This window comes from Rhyacophila brunnea, unplaced genomic scaffold (genome assembly GCF_057557595.1).
Source record: "Rhyacophila brunnea isolate RB1 unplaced genomic scaffold, BYU_Rbru_1.0 scaffold_13, whole genome shotgun sequence".
Taxonomy (NCBI): Eukaryota; Metazoa; Arthropoda; class Insecta; order Trichoptera; family Rhyacophilidae; genus Rhyacophila; species Rhyacophila brunnea.
Window position 1 is genome coordinate 32,878,311 of NW_028232785.1, and position 21,647 is coordinate 32,899,957.

Here is a 21,647-nt window from a genome sequence, read left to right on the forward strand (position 1 = left end):
ATTTGCATGTATCACAGTTAAATGGCTTTTCACCAGAATGAGTCATATTATGTATTTTCAGGCTACCAAGATGTCTGCATGAGTAATTGCATTTATCACAGTTTAATGGCTTTTCACCAGAATGAGTCATTTTATGTATTTTCAGGCTACCAAACTGTCTGCATGAGTAATTGCATTTATCACAGTTAAATGGCTTTTCACCAGAATGAGTCATTTTGTGTGTTTTCATCTGACTTGATTGTCTGCACGAGTAATTGCATTTATCACAGTTAAATTTCTTTTCATCAGAATGAGTCATTTTGGGTGACTTCACGACGTGACCAGAACGAAATCTTGAAAAATGACCATCGTCACATATAACCAGCCTTGCAACGGAATCGGTCGTTTTTGCAATTGTGGTTTTATGTATCGCTTTGTGAAGCAACATTAGGTCGAACGATGAAAAAAAATCAAAACAGATACTGCACACAAAATTTTCTTTATGAAATGATTTTTTTTCCAGTTGTATAACAGCCACTAATAATTCTGTGGTTACCATATTCGATTGACAAATATCACGTTTACTATTGCGACAGGCGACATCTTTGTACCTTTCAATATATTCCCCTAGTTCTTTCTTTATATTTTATTCCTCAATGTGTAGGTATTCGCTAGACGCCTGTGCTTCAGTCTCGTCCATGGACGATATGAGACTCACAACATTGGCCGAGACAGTGCTTCTAGCGATAATCTAAAAAAGACATTTTTTAATATGAGATTTTTAAATAACAGTTTATTATAAGTAAGAGATCCAGGTAGAAATATTATACCTAGACACGGTTTTAGCAAACCTTTTTACGTAGGCATGCGAGCCAAAGTTTTCCAAATATAATCTTTCGACTGTTTGACGTGCCGAGCAGTTTTTTATTGTGAATGAAAAAATGAAAAAGTAGTTTTTCAGAATTCAATTAAAAAAGGCTTTAATTTTGCAATGAGAGATTCTATCTTTCACCGTGTTTTTAGAGAATTGCATATCTTTTATTCTTTGAATATATTATTTTAGCATGTTTTCAAATTTTTCAAAAAGGTCGTGGGAGCATTTAAGCCACGCTTCTATTATAGATTTCACATAACTGAACGGTTTTCCATTTTTACTGTCTGTCAGAATTACTACTACTAGCTCCTCCAAGTTTTTGTTTTTTATTTCGTGCAGGCATTTTTGTTGGTGCCAATTAAATGGTTTGTTACTGTAGTACTCAGATGAGGCATTCTCTCGCTAGTGGTCTCAAGCATTGTAAATCGATCAAAATCAGAAGTTCGCGCAGCGGCGTCCTCCGCCGCCTGATGAAGTGAGTACGACACGATTGTCATTTATTTTCTTTCGTGGACAGATTATAAACGACTGCTTTAGTTGATTTCGAAAAATGGACCTGACAATAAAATTATCGGCGTCCTCCAAGGTAGTGCAATTTGATATATCTGGACTATTTCCTGTAAAACTTCGTGGAGTCACTGGTTTATGCTGATAAACCCGATGGAAGCCAATATTGTTCGCGATATACGACCAGCAATGCTCGAATAAGTGACATTCAAATTGGGTGACCAGAGTTGTATTCCTTGAGAACAACTGCGGTGACCATATAAATTTTAATACCATGTAGATGTGGATGTTTAGAATATAAAAAAAAAATGTTTAAAAGTTGTGTTATTGGAGAACCTGTAAATGAACGTACCTGGTCTACTGGGCTGTTTTGTCGATCGAAGGAGCCGGGTTGAGGATTCTCATTATTGATTTGGCGAATTGCTTCGTCAAAAAATTCTCGTTTGATGATGACATTTTCATTATCATTCTCCGACTTTATAATATTGATCAGGCTGTCTTCACACTCCTGAAAATAACAACATGATTAATAATATTATGTAACAGTATCACCATTATGATCAGCCAGAGTCAATCCATTTCTGGATAAGACCTGCCACAGCTGTATCCTCTGCTTTCGGTGACCACCAATGTACGACTGCATTTGGCAAGTGAATGTATACTCACTGAAAGACATTCCAGCTAACTGCAGTACATTGCGTAGTTTAATCTGCGTTTTTGTTAACATATAGCACATTGAGATCTATAGGATCGTAACTGCAAATTACATGATCTTGAGTAATTGGCACAGCGAGGCATGGAGAGGTGTATGTTCGGCTACATGCGAAAGGACCGAAAGATAAACGAATGGGTTAGAAAGCAGACAGGAGTACGCGTTGTAATAGACGTTGCCAAACAGATGAAATGGAGTTGGACGAGGCAAATTGCTCGCCGAAAGGATAGTCGCTGGACAAATGCCGTCATCCAGTGGTACCCAAGGGGCACGACACGGCCACAGGGTTGCCCTGGAATGACGAACTGGTAAAGTTCGGCGAAAATACGTGGCAGCAAATGACACAGGACCGAGAGAGTTGGAGGAAGCTTGAGGAGGCCTTCATCCAGCAGTGGAATGACTTCGACTTATGATGATGATTATCAAATAATGTACCAGTGGGTGATCAATCCATTCTCAAGATTCGACGGTACACACCTGACATTAACAGAGGAGGATATCTGAATAGATCTAAAAAACGATCCTGAGCACAAAGCCTCATTTTCTGAGCTAGTGTTGTCAGCATTTTGAATATCGTTTTGGCGTCAATATCCTCAATTGGTTACAACAGGAATTTAATCTCTGTCTCCGTTTGGATCGTCGTATCTTTACGAATTTGGTTTTTCAGCACTCGTGGAAATGAAATCGTTAAATGAGAGCGAGAAAAAATGGTAGATGTGGAGTTACGTATTTGTTTATCTAATTTAGAGCCGCGTTTTACAGAATTCTTTCTAAAAATCAATTGCATTCTTCTCACTAATAAAATTATTACCACCTGGGTACATATTTGTTCTTAAAATATTAAAAAATGGATCAACCCACACTATGATTTTCTTTATTCATATTAATAAGGAAAATTTCCTTTTTAACGCATTTTGTGTGCCGCGGAATAAATCCCATTCACGAGTGTACCGTGGAGTAAAAACGATTGGCAAACACTGCTGTAGATACTCACAGCACCGGTATTGATTATGCAACAAATTTATTCGACCCATTTAATAAGACATATTATTGAATGTCAATAATAAAATACCAATATACTAATAAAAATAACAGGCAGTCTTTTTCACAAATCTAGTATCGTAAAACAAGGCACCGAAGGAGTGTACAGTCCAAACATTTGATCGTTACGTTAAATTTGAATAAAACATATTCTTATAAAATACAATTTGTATCCAATGATAATAATAACGGAGACTAATATAAATGATCGCATACAAGCACGATGTGAATAACACAATATTTATCTATTTAAAATATTGTATAAATAGGTAAGTATGTACCTGATTTATTGGCTCGCTTTTTGAATATGAGCAACTAGGTTGCGGATCACTGTCTTCGGAAAATGCATCTTTGAAATCAACTCGGAGAGAATCAATCTCAGTTTTAATATCGGCAAGGCTGGTTACAGGGCTCTGAAAAACAAGACAGAAGGTATTTTATAATACGTGTTTACACTTATATTATTATTTTTGTATGTGACACAAGGACGTTTCTGTAAGTGACCTTTTATCACGATTCAATACTGTGTACCTACTATTATTAATAAATGTTCAATAGTAAAGTTGTCTTCAAAATAATAAAAGTAGTAAACCTGCAGCCACAGAGACGCAGAACCTATAGGTAGGTAGGTACCTAGTCAAATAATCGTTGTGAAGTGTCAATACAACGATGTATAATTTATTACGTCATGTTTCAGTTAGTAAAGTCAAGTGTATCACGCATCAGTAAAAAACCACTTCAATGAAGAATAAACACAATATTACAATTATTATTAATAAGTTTGGAAAACCTAACCTCAATGGTGCAGTTGGCATCATAAGCATTCTCTTGCTTAATACAAATATTTGTAAGCGGATTGTTAGGATGGATTATTCAAACCATTGCTGGACTTCTGTGTCAGATTCAAAACCATCTAGTTCACGTTTTACATCCATTTTGCGAAGTTTAATTTACGCAGAGATATCTCAGGCTGCACGTGTTTTGCTAAAGCGCTCGTTTGTGAGATCGGGGTTATGTTTTAGACTATTAAAGTGGTTATTTATGTGCACGGGGAGAAGCCCGAGTGCTTGGGTGTAACAATAGGTATCATTAATTATATTTTCGGCACACGCGAACGCTTCGGAGATGCTATTTAATAAGACAATGCGGCTCAAGTCGTCTGAATCGGAAAACAAATCTCAAACTATCGGAAAATTACATTTGAAAAACTAACCTCAAATGAGCACATGTCACCGTCGACATTCTTCCGTTTTATATTATAAATGCCGTCATTCGAGCTGTTTGGACGTAGTATTGGCACATCAAACCATTGCTTCCCTTCTGAATAAGATTCAGTTTCACCCGCTTCGCGTTTTACATCCATTGCTACGGGATTAAAACAAATAATGGACAATGTAAATTAATGGCAGCCGTGACAATAGACGTTGGTCTTATGTAAAAATTGAATTGTATTGCCAGTAATTATAAAAAAAATACCAATAAATTATTATTCAACTAGGCCATATAAACTAACGAAAGGAGTTTTACCTACCAATAAAACTCCTGTTATTCATCTTTAGGTAGGTACTTTGAAGTCCTTGAGATCGGGTTTGCTCTTTCTTCTTGTGAGGTGTTATTTTACTGAATTATTTCTTTTTCTTTTCGTTGGTCATGTCTACCTTTCTAATTACTGGTCATACCCGCCCAGCGCATCCCTTTGTCTTTATTTCTATAATCACGGCTGCCATATTGGTTTGAAGATTACAGTTAATTATTGTGACTCGGTAATCTTTGAGAACGAACATTTTCAAAGCGTTAAATGGACGTAAAACATGAAGCAGGTGACTTTCAACCCGATGCAGATGAGCAACATCGGTTCGATGTGTCCTTAAAGGGAAATAACCCAGAATTAAAGACTTGCATCAAACAAGAGTATGCTAATGACCCCTGTGACGCTGCCGAGGTTAGTTTTTAGAAGGTTATTTCTTTAAAAACCGGTTATATAGGTATTGCCGCAACACTTTTCTAACAATACCTTGAATGGATCCTATCTGTCACGTTACACGTGGCTTCTGGAATATACCCGTAACATGGATGTAAAGCGAGAATGTGATGGAGGACACTCCGATATAGAAGGCAAGCCTTTGTTTGACACGCTGACTAGCAATCCAAACAATGCGGACGTTTCAAGTTGCAATTTCGAGGTTAGTTTTTGGAAACTAAATTATTTTAAAATAACATTAGAGTTAGAATAACAATGGTTAGTTTAATATTATAAACTGTGTCTTTTTTACAAACGATGTAGGAAGGTGATATTAATTAATTTTAAAAAAATACATGTTTAAACAATTTGACAGCTATGTACGATACATCTGTGATATTATAGGTAGGTAAGGTGTTAAATATAAATATTACACAATGTTATAAGGTGATTACGTGACCCGAAACTGTTTTCACCGTGTTTAAAAATGTAATAATGCTTCTTTCAGTACCTTAATATGGCGGACCTCTCTAATATAAAATCTGAGACAGATGATCAACAAGCCGTCGTCAAGCGTGAGATTATTGAAGATGTTTCACATCCATTATATGATGAAGATCCTCAACCGGGTTGTTCATATTCAAATTACATGCCAATTGTAAGTAGATAATTAATGTGTCCTGTCTTATATAGAAGGTTGGAATTAGAAATGCAACTTTGAAACTCATTGCACCATTATTATTTCGCTCCAACTTGTTTCATTTAATGGTTTTAGCTCACATTGATATTTTAAACAATTAAGGGTAGGTTTATAAATCTTTCGTCAAATATGAGCATTTATTTATGGTGATTTATACATTACAATCATTCGAATGTAAAGCAGTAATTAATGCGATTATCTAAAATTGTGATTATATGGTGAATAAAATTAATCGCCCGTGAGACCTTTTTAGGTAGGTAATACAAGGTAAGCCTATTGTCTATAAAAAAACTACTTGCAGCCATAAAATACTATATACGGAAGAAATATCTATGTGAAATGGTGTGAGAATGGACCAATAACAATATTTTCATTTTTTTTGTAACAAACTAATTTTGTAATCCTCAAATTATACTTAATTATCTACCATGCTGCATGACAACATTAATTTAGGCGTTCCAGCTAAACGGTTCGATAGGTCAAAACTGGCGCACTGCGCATGCGTTATAAGTAAACCGGAATAGTTTTAGATTTATCGTTTAGTTCACTGTACCAGCAAACTTCAAACCATTTTCTGACCGTCAGAAGTGGTTTGGTCTGAAACGTCAAACCACTTCTCACGATCTGTCAAAGTAGGTAATAACTGTCCAGACAGAACCTTACCTCAAAATGATAGTCACTAATTTATTATATTCCGTACCTATGTCATTTTCTCAACATAAAATTGCGTTACCTGTGAACATTATAATATTTTTAGGATTAAGAAAAATTGATATTCTTCTGCATCCATGTATCGTGAGATGTTCATATTAATATTTTAGACATTTACACAGTAGGAGTTCAGTAGAATTAGGCATATTATAGACTAGTAATCGATACCTATTATACATTAGTAACCATATGCGAACAATAACCCGCTTTTGGTCCTATTGTCCCATAATTCCAGCCAAATTTGTTATGCATAGAGTTCGATTCGATATCATCACTTTGGTATTACAACAATGGATAGACTCGACTAAGTACTCGACTCAATTTGTCTGTTCGTACACGTTTAGTTACTAAATTTCTTGCCACTCGACTATACTTCTCGCCTGATCCGAACTGGCCTTAACTCATTTAGTGCTAACACCGCGACTGGCACGTTTGCATTCGTTGACCATTAGATATAATGATCATGATATTTAAATGAGGTCATTATTTAGTAAATACTATGTCATCAGTGAATCAATTAAGGGTCATGGAGAAGAGCGTAGCGAAACAATCAAACCTCATTGACGTGCCTATTCAATGAAGGGCAATTTTTAAACGAAGTAGTAGGTACGTAAACAAGAAGCAAAACGCAACAGTATCTTCAAAGGAGGTATAGTGCTTCGAACGGTGTCCAATAATGCAACAAAAATACTGAATGGACATTTATGGTCGAGTTAACTGCGACATGGATTGTATGATTGCACCTGATGCCTTTGAGAGACAGTCTGCACAGTCGTTTGATGAAATTGAAGTGCAAGAAATTGACATCAAAATGGTAATAGCGCTTGCTACTGCGAAAGAAGTCCATCTGAGGTTGAACAGAACTTCATTTTTCGTTAGAAATTTTGTTTGCAACGAGGGTTGTAATTTCTTTCATCTGCGCACATTTTGAAGTACCTACCATAAACATATGCACGATGCGTCGCTGACTTTTGATGAAGTGGCTTTTCCATGCGACCAAAGCAGTCACTTGTATGAAAAGTTTGATGTGTCGACGTTTGACGGTGATTCACAGGTAACTCAAATAATATACATGCTCATTTGATCATTGATGTTAGGTATATAATGTATTGTATATTGTCATCTGACACGTATCTATATCCTATACTTAAGTATATATTTTTTTAATTTGTAATACAAAATGGGTATCATCCAGCGGCAAAGGATGTACAATATAGTTTGCTAATATCCAACATAAATATAGTACACGCAAAACTTCTTCGCTCGTATCTACGTATTTGTTTTCATTGCACTATGACTAAAATATTTGACTAATGTTATTTTTACAATTTAACAAAAAACCTGCGAAACCAAGCCTCAATATGTTATTAAATCATTCAGAATTTTGGATATTTTATAGATGGAAGAATATTTTTTATTAGTTGTTTGGTTTGGTTGGGTAAGGCTTAATGCATTTTAAAAAAAACTAACTCAGCCATCTGTCATATGTACTCTTAATTGAACTAAAACAAACAAGTATGACCGCAAGAGTGCACTATTTTGTCGGATTGCCCATAACATCGGAATGTCGTTCGGTGATTATACATTCACCTGCCAAATTAAGTCATACATTGGCGACCAATTATTGAAGAAAGAGCTATGGGGGACCCTTCAGGCTGATCGTACCGATGATACTATTACATAATATTTATAATATTATTTTCAGAAGTGTGACAATGGTCCGAAGAATATTAAGTATGAGAATAATGAGGGAGTCATCATCAAAGAAGAATTTATTGAGAATGCAATCTAACAAGGTAATGATGAATTAACTCAACCTGGCTGCTCTTATCTACGAGACAAGCCATCAGACCAGGTATGTTTAATTACAAATTTTGTTTTTTTAAAGTTCAATAGAACTTTAAATAAAATTGTAAAAGTTAAATTTAAATATTTTTTTGAGAAAAATCGATATCTTCGTGGCATTAACATTTGTAAATGATTTCGGGCATGTGGCCACCAGTGGCGGCCGGTGGTTACCAAAATTGCTTTCATAGGGGGTGCACTAAAAACTTTCTTACCTTATTTAAAAAGAAGATCAATTCGGCGTTGTTTCTGCTTAGCGAACACCTCAATCACTTTCTCATTAAAGTCTGGAACTGATTGTAAAAGTTTTTTCTCGATGCTTAACACAGATAGACAATTAAGTCTGTCCTGGTTCATGGTATTTCTTAAAAACGATTTAATTCTTTTAAGGGTTGAAAAACACCTTTCACTTTCCACAGATGTCATCGGAATTGTACAAATGATTTTTAAAAGTTTTGTACATTGGGAAAATGATGTCATTAAATTATTATTATAAAACAATTGTAAAATAGCTATAGCACCATCCGCGTTTTTAAAATCGTGTTTAATAATTTTAAAAATCGTGTTGATAATTCGTGTTTAAGTTTAAATCTATCCAAAAAGTCATATGATTCCAGGATCATTTTAAAATCATTCTCAGGAAATTTAACCCTGTATCCTTAAAAATTAGACAAGGAAAACAAAAAAATGTATTCAATCTCTCACAACCACATAACCATAAAGCCTTGTCATACATTTCCTTTCGAAAAGAACGTGTAAAGACTTTTTGTTTTAATCCACATATTTTTTTAATATTTAATTCAGGCTTCGGTGAACCAGCCTTTTTTATTTTGATTCTTTCTTCGAAGGAACTCTTGTTATGTTTAATATAGTCTACATTTATCGACATCATTATAAAACACACACACTTCACTGATTAAACAATCATATAATATTATTCATAATTTCTTTTTACGAAGAAAATTATCGAAATAAAGTGATAGACAGAACGTGACTATACATTGCGGCAGCCGAAACTAAACTGTAATAATTTTTCAAGACAATATAAAAAAAATCATTTGTTTTGAATACGTATTTTTCGACACAGGATATTGAAGGCGTCAGGCGTCTACAAAATAAAATAAAGTCTAAAAAATTGGGTCGGCAGTAAAACTTAACGCGAGTCGGGTATTGTTAAACATATGACATCATGTTAACAGAACATGATAACTCAGATATAATTTTTTATAAATTATATTCAAATATTTGTAAATATAGAACGATTTAAGGATCGTAACCATAATTTTTATGTTGATAGTCAATTTGTATTCAATATCAGCCTATTTCCAATGAATTTATATGAGATTTAAATAAAAAAAATCTTTTTTTTATCAATCCTGCTAAATCTCAGTTACTACACTTTTCCGCGTATTCCTACTGTTTTTTTTTCTGTGTCGAATTTCATGAACTGGTCGGCGTCCCAGAAAGCAATAAAATCTTGGGTTTTTATGACATGTTTATGAGTTTCACGTGTCGGGTTGATCTGTTATTACCCAATGTAATATGAATGGCAAACTAAGATCGATATTAGTGCGTTACCACGAGCGCTCTCTTATGGTGACTGTTCACTGAGTACATGATTTTGGTATAAATTTACATGGATTAAATTGCGATAAACGAGTGATGACTTATGAATAGCATTGTTGCACATTGAGTGATGTTTAGGAAAAAGCAGTGCAGCGCACATGCATGGTATTAGAGGAGCCGCCGCTGCTCACCACTACTCACTTCGGCCATGCTTCATCCTGGGATTGGCCTCCTGGCGTAGTTATAGTGTTATAAGAGATTTATTATTAATATCGTGTTCGTTCAATCTTGGAAAAACATAGGTTTTATGTAGAAAATATTAGTGCAAAAATACTTTTATTAATTTATTTAAGTAAAAAAATACAAGTGTGATTAAAATAACATAACATTGTGTTGACAATGACTACAACACATACTTATAATAAAATTCACAAACATTCCGAGTTTCTGTCAATTGCTAATCATTTGCGAATGTGTTTGTTTTAAAATTCCACGATAAAATTAAAACATAGTACCTACTTACATTCAAAAAATTCGGCACTGAAACAAATGCGTACCTGTACATCCTTGGCATTGGTGGACGCTGCTCGCGTGCCAGGACTTAAGTGGCGTCTAACTGGTTTTAAATAAAAGGATTGATTATTTTTCTAATGTTCTTCTAATGTTAATTACGCGAGTGTTTGAACATGTACCTAACCGAATTTTTTATTTTTTTTTAAAACGGTACATGTTCAAACACGCGCGTTACTATGATCTTAATCCCAACTTCATTTATCGTTTGTCAATTGATGGCAACGGCCGTATGTTGTAGCTTTACCACTAGGTAATGCCAATAGAAATGGTGTATTTCAAAAAAATATTACCTTTTTCTTAGGTCAATAATTATTATAAAGTAATCATTATTCATACGATGTGTATCATACTTGAATGGTTAAAGACATAGCTTATAATCAGTATCTTTAGAATTATCTTCAAATGTGTTAATCATGCCCATTTTTTGAATAATAAAATGCCTAATTCTTGTCAAATTTGGGATCACTGAGATTATCAATATATTTTTTTATCGTAAATATTTCACTATAATAATATCGACATAAATTATACTGATGGTTTTATAAAAGCGTTTAAATATTAATAAATGTAAAAAATCTTAACAGAACTGCACATTTATGTAATGAAATATGACTATATTTTAAAACATTAGAGCGAGAGGTAAAAAAGAATCCTATTTTATGTAATAAAAATACTTTATGCAGTATCAAATGTTTAAAATAAATATAAAGGATAAAAAGGCTTCAAAATCATATAAATAGATTATGTATAAAGTTTAAGGAATGTCCAGGGTTGTGCTCTGAAAAAACCATAAAAGCTCCATTTGACCTACGCTGAGCATATGGGCCGTTAAGACAACTAGATGCCGAGCATTTATATGAACACAGAAAGCATTGATAAAGTTTTTCACCAGTATGTATAAATTTAGGTCTTAAGATTATTAGATGAGGAGCATCTATATGAAAATACATTGCATTTATAAGGTTTTAACCAGTATTTGTAATTTTATGTCTCTTAAGATCACCAAACTGCGAGCATCTATATGAACATACTTTTACATTAATGAGGTTTTTCACCTGTATGTGTCAATTGATATAAGCAAGTACAAAGCATCTATATATACATACATTGCATATATAAGGTTTCTTACCTGAATGTCATTTTATGTCTTTTGAGATAACTAGATGTCGAGCATCTATATGAACATATAATGCATTTATAAGGTTTTTCACCAGTATGTAACATTTTATGTTTCTTTAGACTACTAAGATGAGAGCATCTATATAAGCATACATTACATTAATAAGGTTTTTCACCAGTATGTGTCATTTTATGTTTCTTTAGATTAACAAGTTGTGAGAATCCATATGAACATACATTACATTTGTAAGGTTTTTCACCAGTATGTGTCATTTTATGCCTCTTAAGATCATTAAGTATCGAGCAGCTATATGAACATGCATTGCATTGATAAGGTTTTTCACCAGTATGTGTCATTTTATGCCTCTTAAGATCATTAATTTGCGAGCATCTATATGAACATACATTACATTTATAAGGTTTTTCACCAGTATGTGTCATTTTATGTCTCTTAAGAACACCAAATCGCGAGAATCTGTATGAACATACATTACATTTATAAGGTTTTTCACCAGTATGTGTCATTCTATGTGTTTTAAGATGACTAGGTTGCGAGCATCTGTATGAACATACATTGCAGTTATAAGGTTTTTCACCAGTATGTGTCATTTTATGCCTCTTAAGATCATTAAGCTGCGAGCATCTATATGAACATACATTACATTTATAAGGTTTTTCACCAGTATGTGTCATTTCATGTCTCTTAAGAACACCAAATTGCGAGCATCTATATGAACATACATTACATTTATAAGGTTTTTCACCAGTATGTGTCATTTTATGTCTCTTAAGAACACCAAATCGCGAGAATCTATATGAACATACATTACATTTATAAGGTTTTTCACCAGTATGTGTCATTTTATGTGTTTTGAGATGATCAAGTCGCGAGGTACTGTATGAACATACATTGCATTTAAAGGGTTTTTCACCAGTATGTGTCTTTTTATGTTTCTTAAGATTACTAGGTTGCGAGCATCTATATGAACATACATTACATTTATAAGGTTTTTCACCAGTATGTTTCATTTTATGTATTTTAAGATTACTAAGATGCGAGCATCTGTATGAACATACATTGCATTTATAAGGTTTTTGACCTGTACTTGTATTTTTATTTGCTTTAATATTACTGTGTTGAGAAAATATTATGATTTGATTTTGATTATCAATCACGTCCATGTGAGCAATTTTGTGAGTTTTTAGAGCACTTCTGCTACCAAAAACTGCGCTACAAATGCAGCAAATTAAATTACGTGAGAAATGGATTACTCTTCTTAGAATAAGGCGAAGTTCTTTCGGAGTATCTCGTTCTAAGATTTCTTTTTTAATGTCTTTCTCAGTTATCGTGACTTCTGAATACTGCATCATTCTATCCTGGGCTCCATCATCTGAGGATTGTTGACTATCGCCTATATCGTGATGTTCTGTGAAAAATCCCTTGGTAGAAACCTAGAAAAGAGTGCAAGCTCTCCTTCTTATAATTGCTATATAAGTGCATGTCTCAGACAGAGCCAGCGCTCGGGCCAATTTTCCACACACGTTTTGTTTCAAGTATTAGGTGTAGTGAGTGGAAAGAGCACACACTAGGTGGGCAATTTTCCAAAGATAAACTCCATAGATGCGAGATAATACCGTAATGCTAAAACAGCATTAATCAAAATTTCCTTACAGATTAATTATTTGTGATGCCATAATTGATTTATATAAACTTAGCTATAAGGCGAACATAATATATTACTAATAGACTAAGATAATCTTAAGCTTTTATAACTTTTTATCTATCCTTTAGACGAGTATGTCCGAACATAAGTAAAGATGAATAATCATAGTTTGTAAAGCTCAAAACTAGACGATATAACCATAAAGTTTAAACGTGCATCCTTACAAGTCCAGTCGATGAGCTAAGGGTTCATTATGTATGTAAACTATTAACTTCTCTTATTCATGATGTAACTTTTTGAGAGGTAAAACATTAATCCACCCAGCGTATCTCTTCTTTTTCTGGTCAAACCCTATAAGAAGCCGCGAGTACATCCTAATTACGTGTGCGGTTCTCCAACTTTCTAATTAGCGACTCTATAATATTAAGACATTATTAAGACTTTTATAAGTTATTAAAAATTAAATAAATAAATATATATAAATAAATTTGGACTTAAATAGTCAATACAATTCTACGAATTAGTTCCTATAATTATAACTATATATATTTTCTTTACAGTTTTTCTAAGAACTATATTAAACAATATATAAATTATATGTGACCTTGGCCATGGAATAATAGTAGAGCCATTAACAATAAATATCATTATGCTGAAGGTGAGTTTTATTCATTTAAATAACTGTAGTGAAGCACAAGCATCAAGTGTTTCCACTATGTACTCCAAGATCCTCACATAGATGACCCCCAGACGACGAAACTCAAAATTACTATATCCAGTTCTACAGTTTTTTTTTACGGTTGATTTCCATATTTCGTGAATTTGGAATATAATTATTAAATGTCACTATAATTAATTTGTAAATTAAATTAATAACGTTTGGCTTGCCCATTCTTGCGGCACATCCCGCTTTCCCCTATTAATTATTGGTCGTTAATGAATAAATAGCTGTTTGAGGTTTTCCATAAACTTTTGATTGTATAATCTAAAGTATAGTAGGGAGAGGGGTGCAATCACTTATCCATACTAAAAATACACGCTACATGCAAGGAGCAGTAGACAAAGGATATTTTACTTAAGAGATAAATTTTTATCCACTGCACTAGTAAAGATGAGAAAGACAATCGAGATGTTGTATTTTATGGCAGGTGATATATTATAATTAGGTACTACATTAAATCACCGATTTCGTGATATTTCAACTCGATTCGCATGAAATACCATTACATCTCTGTTTTCAAGATTCCACAATGGAAAAAGAGTTTTATTTTTTGTTTAGATAGAACTTACGAAAAGGGTTAATCGTCCAACCGACCTGTAGTAGTGCGCATCCTTTTTGACACTTATGATCAGTATTTAGACGGGCAAATCATAAATAGAGTGACGATCGAATAGCGATTCAAAGATATAAATAATGTTTTACTTAAGCGATGATGCTTATTTTGGGCTAAACGGGTTTGTTATTAACAAAATTTGCGCATATGGGGTCCAATCTGGAAGAGGCCCTAGAGATTTCTTTACATAAAAATAATGCACTAGCTTGTGCGGTTTACATGCTGGTGGAATCATCGAACCTTATTTATTAAAAAAAAGAGGTGGGAGCTCGCGTTACGGTTAATGGAGATCATAAGGCACTGGCCCATAATGAATTATATTTGTTGCTGATACATATATGGATGGCATTGATCCGGATAGGATGTGGTGTCAACAGGATGAAACTACGTATACGGAATTATTGAATTAGATTTATTTATGAAATGAACCAGTCAATTTGCTTCCAAAGTCGTGCGATTTGACAAATATGGAATATTTCTTGAGTGGCTAGGTGACGCTGATAAGCCATACATAATTGACGTCTTGGAAACCAATATTGTTCGTGCTATTTATAATATACGGCCAGCAGAGCTCGAAAAAGTACCCGGAAAATTGGAAGTGCAGAATACACTTCAAGAACTTCGCGGTGGCCAGATAGCACAAATTATTTTGAAATTTTGGGCACTGTCGACTGTCTGAAGGTACACGCTAGATACTTATGTCCATTAATTTTAAAACTTAAATACGCTACCTGTAGATATAAATTATAGCAAGGATATTATATTTCATGTAATTAAGGATTACTAAGTTACTGATCAGCAATCATGTTCGCGTGAATCAATTTGTGACATTTTAGGGCACTTCCGCATCCAAAATTGTGCAAATGCTGAAAATTAAATGCGTGAGAAATATATTACCCTTGTCAGAATAAGTCGAAGTTCCTTCGGAGTATTTGCTATAAAGATTTCTTCTTTAATATTTTGTTGGTCTATCGTCATTTCTGAACACTGGATCACTTGATCTTCGATTCCAACAGGCGAGGATTGTTGCCTCCTATCTGTATCGTGATGCCTTGTGAAAAATTCCTTAGTAGAAACCTAGAAAGCCAAAATTATAGTAATAATAAATTCTAAATTATGTTTTCTACTGTTTGAGTTATTTTTTTTCAACGTTTATGATTTTCAGAATCATCTGACATCAACTTATTTAGAGCTGACACTGCGACTGGCGCGTTTGCATTAGTTGGCCATTAGATATAATTAACATGATATTTAAATGTGTTAATTAATTAGAAATTAGTAGGCCAGCAATGAATCGATTTTAAGGCTATACCTCAGTTGAGGCATGGTCAACAAAGATCGTGGCTTGGCGATGCGTGGATTGCGGGTCGCGGGTGCAAATGACGCATGCCGAACAAAATATATTTTGTCATATAAATCCAAGATGCGTCCATTTAATGTTATGTTTATTGTTCCATTAGTAACAATAATAATATATTCATTGACATGTTTTCTTTTTCACGAAAATAAGTAACGTTTTTAGTCATTACACGTTTAAGAACTAATACCCCTGTCGCCATCACGAAACAAATTGACGTATTCACACCTCGACGTTCACTCTCCGAATGCCGGCGAGTCCAAAATTTCGTCGCGCCTATAGATGTAAATTACTTGCCGTTTCACTGATGTATGGTCCTAAGTAAAGAAATTAGAGTAAAAATGATAATAGTACCTACCCTACCCCTGCCAAGGTATTACATACGAATTCAATATTGTTACAGAATAATCCGTAAAAAGCTAAAACAAAATATGGAACTCAACATGTAACATCCAAAAGGATATACATAAAACAGAATATTATGATACACTTATTGTGGTACAAGTCTTGGTACAATATGTGTAATTTATTTTGTACAAAATTAGTATAGTTTCGAATGGAAATTCAAAGATTGCATAACATAATTGTCGGATGTCAATAAAAAATGTTCACTCTGCAACTGTGCTATGTTTTTTCCTGATATTTCTGGATAAAATAACTAACGATCACCTAAATAACGTAACGATGGCCGAGCAGCTTACGCGTCGGGATGCGTGCGATAAACCTCCTCTTTGCTGGAAGCAATTTTTTTATAAACGTAACGCCGAATGTGCGAAATTGACTATTACATGAAATGGGCAAAAATTTGCCTAAATCATGAAAAATGTAAGCCCGTTGCTTTATCCATGAATAAGACAAAATATCTGTGAATTCGGCAGTAATTTTTCTGCCTAGTTCATGCATTGGACACATTAGATAGTAGCGCTACGGTGGTGTTTTTTGCATTTAAACTAAATGTGTCAAATGCTCACGCATTGGTCGAAATTTACGTATATTATCTATGGCCAAAATAGATGTTCGCGCTCCGGTGGTGTTTTTTGCAACTAATCAAACTAACCAAATATGTCAAATGTCATTGAATAAATTATAAAAAATATCAGGGCTCGAAATGGACCGGAACAAACCGGAGCGCCGTTCCGGTTCGTAAAATCACCAAAATTATCGCTCCGTCTCGTGGACATTTTAATTTGACAGTGAGTTAGATTTGCCATTAAACGTTAAAATCTAAAAGTTTGTGCACACTGGTAACCTCATTAAATTTCACGATAATTATCAAAATTTGTTTGACAAAAAATAATTTTAATCAAAATTTAATGAGGTTGCCAGCAACTTGTTGCCAATGTGGACACGGCATAACACACTTATTTTTATAAAATACACAATAATAATAATATTATATTATGTCCAATTATAACTAATAAAACCATCGGTATTAAATTTACTTTTTCTACTGTCATGTTGACAGTTTAAGAATTCCATACCCTGGCGAATTCACGTACTCGGCAGATTATTTACCTAATTCATGAATAAGGCAACAGGCTTGATTTTTACACGAATTAGCCAAAATTTTGCCCATTTCATGTAATAGTCAATTTCGCACATTCGGAGTAACATATACAATATAACAAATTAACGCTTTTTTTTACATATCTTACCTTGCATGACTTAAAAGGCACTCGCGGGAGATTAATTTAACGTACAGTGGATCGCAATTTACATTCGAATGATTGTGATGTAGAAATTATCATAATTAAATACTCATGATTTAACGAAAGATGTACAAACCTACACATATATTGTAAATATATTATTAGTGTAACCTAAAACCAACAAATGAAACAAGTTGGAGCGAATTAATAATGGTGAAATGAGTTTCAGAGATGCATTGCAAATTCCAACCATCTATATAAGACAGCACACATTATGTCTACTTACAATTGGCCTGTAATCTGAATGTGAACAACCCGGTTGAGGGTATTCATCATCATATATTGGGTGTGAAACATCTTCAATAATCTCACGCTTGACGACGCCTTGTTGATCATCTGTCTCAGATTTCATATTAGAGAGGTCATCCATTAGGCACTGAAAGAAGCAATTATTATATTTTGTAAGCACGCTAAAACCAGTTTCATTTCTCGTAACATCCATATAACAATGTATAATGATTATATTTAACATGAATTAGTAGATAACCTAACCTAACCTATAATATCAAAGATGTATCGTAGCTGTCAAATTGCTTAATCAAGTATTCTTTTGAAACAAAGTTTAATATCACCTTATGTTCATACATAGTTTGTAAAAACATATTATTATAATAGTGTACTTTTCGTTATTATTCTCAATCTAAAGTAATTGTAAAAGAATATAGTTTCCAAAAACTAACCTCGAAATTGCAACTTGAAACGTCCGCATTCTCTTGCGATACATGAATGCGAGGGTCCGGGTTGTTTGGATGGCTTGTCAGCGTGTCAAACAAAGGCTTGCCTTCTATATCGGAATGTACTCCATCATATTCTTGCTTTACATCCATGTTAAGGGTATATATTCCAAAAGACACGTGTTACGTAACAGACAAGATCCATTCAATGTAATGTTAGAAAAATGTTGCCGCAATACTGAAAAGTATTTCCGTGAAAACTACCTATAATAAAAATACACACTTGACACGGTCACACAATTTAATAATATGTATGTTTTGTTGTCTAAACAAAATAATGATATGAAAATCAGCATTTCCTCAATCATAACGAGAACAGCGCATCTCGGTATATAATAAAAAAATAAATCAAATTGGGTTTTTTTCTCATACAATGTCAACACTGACGAAATCCTTTTCGTGACGGTTCCACTCTCTATTACTCTCCAGCGACAGCACATACATTTTAGTTACCTACGGTAAACGTTCTACGTTTAGTCGGTGTTCTTGACATTAGCATCTGTACTATAATACCTACAAAATTCAATAGGTACATTCTTATTGATCAGATAATAGCTACACTGGATATTATTAGCTTCGGCAACTCTTATATACAACAGAACATAAAGTTGTCAAGTTGTCTCTAGCACATTGCATACGATTGTTGATACGCAAACATGGAAGTCAAGCGAGAATGTGATGGACACCAATCTGACACCGAAGACAAGTTTGATGTAACGACTAGCCATCAAAACAGCCCTGACACGCGCACTTATATAAAGCAGGAGAACACAGACGATTTCAGTTGCTATTTTGAGGTTAGTTTTTATTTATTAAGTCCTTTCCTGCGATGTTTATACTTATTTTAGCAGAATACCTAGGTACGTTAGGTTTGTATTTTGTACAAATCGTTTAAGAACGTACTATTGTCAAACTTTCTATTAAAAACAGCTACCTACCTCAATTATATAATTAAGCATTGTCATAAAATAGGTACGCGAGATCAAAATTGTTTTTTTTATATGATTACAAAAATGCATAACGTTTCTTTCAGAATCCAGCAACGCGTCTCAATAAAATTAAACCCGAGATTGACCTCCAGCTGGTTGACGTTAAATGCGAGTTCGTTGCAGTCGCAAAACACCCATTCCATGATGAAGATCCAACACCTGGATGTTCGCATTCAGATAACGGACCAGTACAGCAGGTAATTGTATATTATGCGATATTTTCTTCCATTGGCTATATTGTATCCTATCACAGCTTTGTGACTAAATTTCAAAAGGTAAGTACATATTATCCTCGTCTCGGTTATACGCGCTTCGTACAACTATCTTACTAACCTATTTATCTGGTTTAGTGTGAGTGGGTGCATTGACCTGATGATGACCGATCGACCTATTCTTTCAGAAAGTACTTTTGTCATAACCTAACATTACAGTTTGTACCAGAATAATGCTGCGATGACATAATGCTCACGCCACATGCTGGCATTGCGAGAAAGTAAGTTTGTGGTTTCGTCATTCCGCAGAATATTTTGAATGCTCCTATTTCAATGAATTTTAACAGTGCACTACTTGTGCGTACTTAAAAATTACTTTCGATATTTCATCCATACATCATATTGTGAACAGTATCAGCGCCATTTTACGACACAAAGCCTGAGCATAATATCTGTATGTACAAGCATCTCTCAAACGAGTGATCCCACTGTTCAGCTGTCAAAATTAGATCCCCGATTGTCTTCAAAACAACATAATTATAAGGTCTTTCTCGTTTCGTATTGAATTATCAATACAAAAATCGCAAATCAAATTTATAACCTATTAGTGTTTTTGTTATAAATATACATTCCTGTTATTCGTCAGTTATGTCAAACTATATCTTCATGCAAAAAACGGTGGTTTCATCGATTTCCAAAAAATGTCTTATGTAGCATTGAGCTATACATAACGTTTGTGGAAGATGTGTTAATGTTAGTGTAGTAATTATGATGTACCCCATCTATCAAAATCAAACCAATCCCATTTTCAAGACAGCTGCAAACTAGCAGACAATAGATTAGGGATGGGCATACATGAGGTCAACGAGAACCATATTCTGAATTTTCATAATTAAATAAAGTACCACACCATAGTCACGTTCTCACATATATCGAGTAGGTTTATAGAAAGTGTTAAATGATATCACAATAATTAATTTGTACACGATGGAATTAAAGATCTGAAAAAACACGGTTTCGGATAGAAAACGCGTTTTCTAAAATGATAAAAGTATCTATTAATAATTATGATTATGTCAAGCTTTTTAAGATTGTGCTTGATTTAAATTGAAGTATGTTCGGGACTCCGAAAATCGAAGTAAAAACAAAGATTATGTACCAATTTACAACAACAAGTACCACGGTTTTAATCGATCGATCACTCCGCGCAACGCCGACTCAAGTACAAGCCTAAGCATTCGGAAACTACCGACAACGAGCGGTCTTACCTCTCCTGGGCCTATATATGCAGTCGTCTAGAAACACGGTGAAAGATAGATTATCTCTTGTAATATTTAAACATTTTTTAATAGATTTCTTAAAAACTACTTTTTTATTTTTTCCGTATAAAAAACTGCTCGGCACGTCAGACAGTCGAAAGATTATATTTGGAAATTTTTGGCACGCGTGCCTACGTAAAAAGGTTCGCTAACACCGTGTCTAGGTATAATATTTCTAACTGGATCTCTTTCTTATAAGGAACTGTTATTAAAAAATCTCATAATTCTTATTTCGTTTTTTTATAGATTATCGCTAGAAGCACTGTACCGGCCAATGTTGCGAGCCAAAAATCGACCTGGAACGTGACTGAAGCACAAGCGTCTAGCGAAGGCCTACATATTGAGGAACACGACATTAAGAAAGAACTCAAAGAATATATTGAATGGTATAAAGATGTCGCCTGTCGCAATAGTAAACATGATATTTTTCAATCGAATATGGTAAACACAGAATTATTAGTGGCTGTTATACAACTGGAAAAAAAATCGTTTCATAAAGAAAATTTTGTGTGCAGTATCTGTTTTGATTTTTTTTCATCGTTCGACCTAATGTTGCTTCACAAAGCGATACACAAAACCACAATTGCGAAAACGACCGATTCCGTTGCATGGCTGGTTAAATGTGACGATGGTCCTTTTTCAAGATTTCGTCCTGGTCACGTCATGAAGTCACTCAAAATGACTCATTCTGACGTAAAGGAATTTAAATGTGACAAATACAATTATTCATGCAGACAGTCAG

At 34.1% G+C, this 21,647-nt stretch overlaps 3 protein-coding genes across 3 annotated transcripts; 1 reads left to right on the forward strand and 2 right to left on the reverse strand.

The window, feature by feature from the left end:
• Positions 1–379: 379 nt before the first annotated feature.
• Positions 380–4,512, reverse strand: LOC147077320 (uncharacterized). The gene is made up of 4 exons (XM_085940356.1): positions 4,327–4,512; positions 3,395–3,526; positions 1,713–1,868; positions 380–730 (listed from the first exon to the last, which is right to left on the reverse strand). The coding sequence occupies exons 1-4, from the start codon at positions 4,474–4,476 to the stop codon at positions 626–628; spliced, it is 543 nt and encodes a 180-aa protein (XP_085796482.1). The 5' UTR covers positions 4,477–4,512; the 3' UTR covers positions 380–625.
• A 345-nt stretch (positions 4,513–4,857) lies between these two features.
• Positions 4,858–8,276, forward strand: LOC147077321 (uncharacterized). The gene is made up of 3 exons (XM_085941053.1): positions 4,858–5,055; positions 5,582–5,731; positions 8,190–8,276. Exons 1-3 carry the CDS (start codon positions 4,912–4,914, stop codon positions 8,274–8,276), a joined length of 381 nt encoding a protein of 126 aa, XP_085797179.1. The 5' UTR covers positions 4,858–4,911.
• A 3,939-nt stretch (positions 8,277–12,215) lies between these two features.
• On the reverse strand, positions 12,216–18,516 carry LOC147077322 (uncharacterized). Its single transcript, XM_085941054.1, has 5 exons — positions 18,332–18,516; positions 17,878–18,027; positions 15,483–15,662; positions 12,860–13,039; positions 12,216–12,230 (listed from the first exon to the last, which is right to left on the reverse strand). The coding sequence occupies exons 1-5, from the start codon at positions 18,476–18,478 to the stop codon at positions 12,216–12,218; spliced, it is 672 nt and encodes a 223-aa protein (XP_085797180.1). The 5' UTR covers positions 18,479–18,516.
• Positions 18,517–21,647: the final 3,131 nt, after the last annotated feature.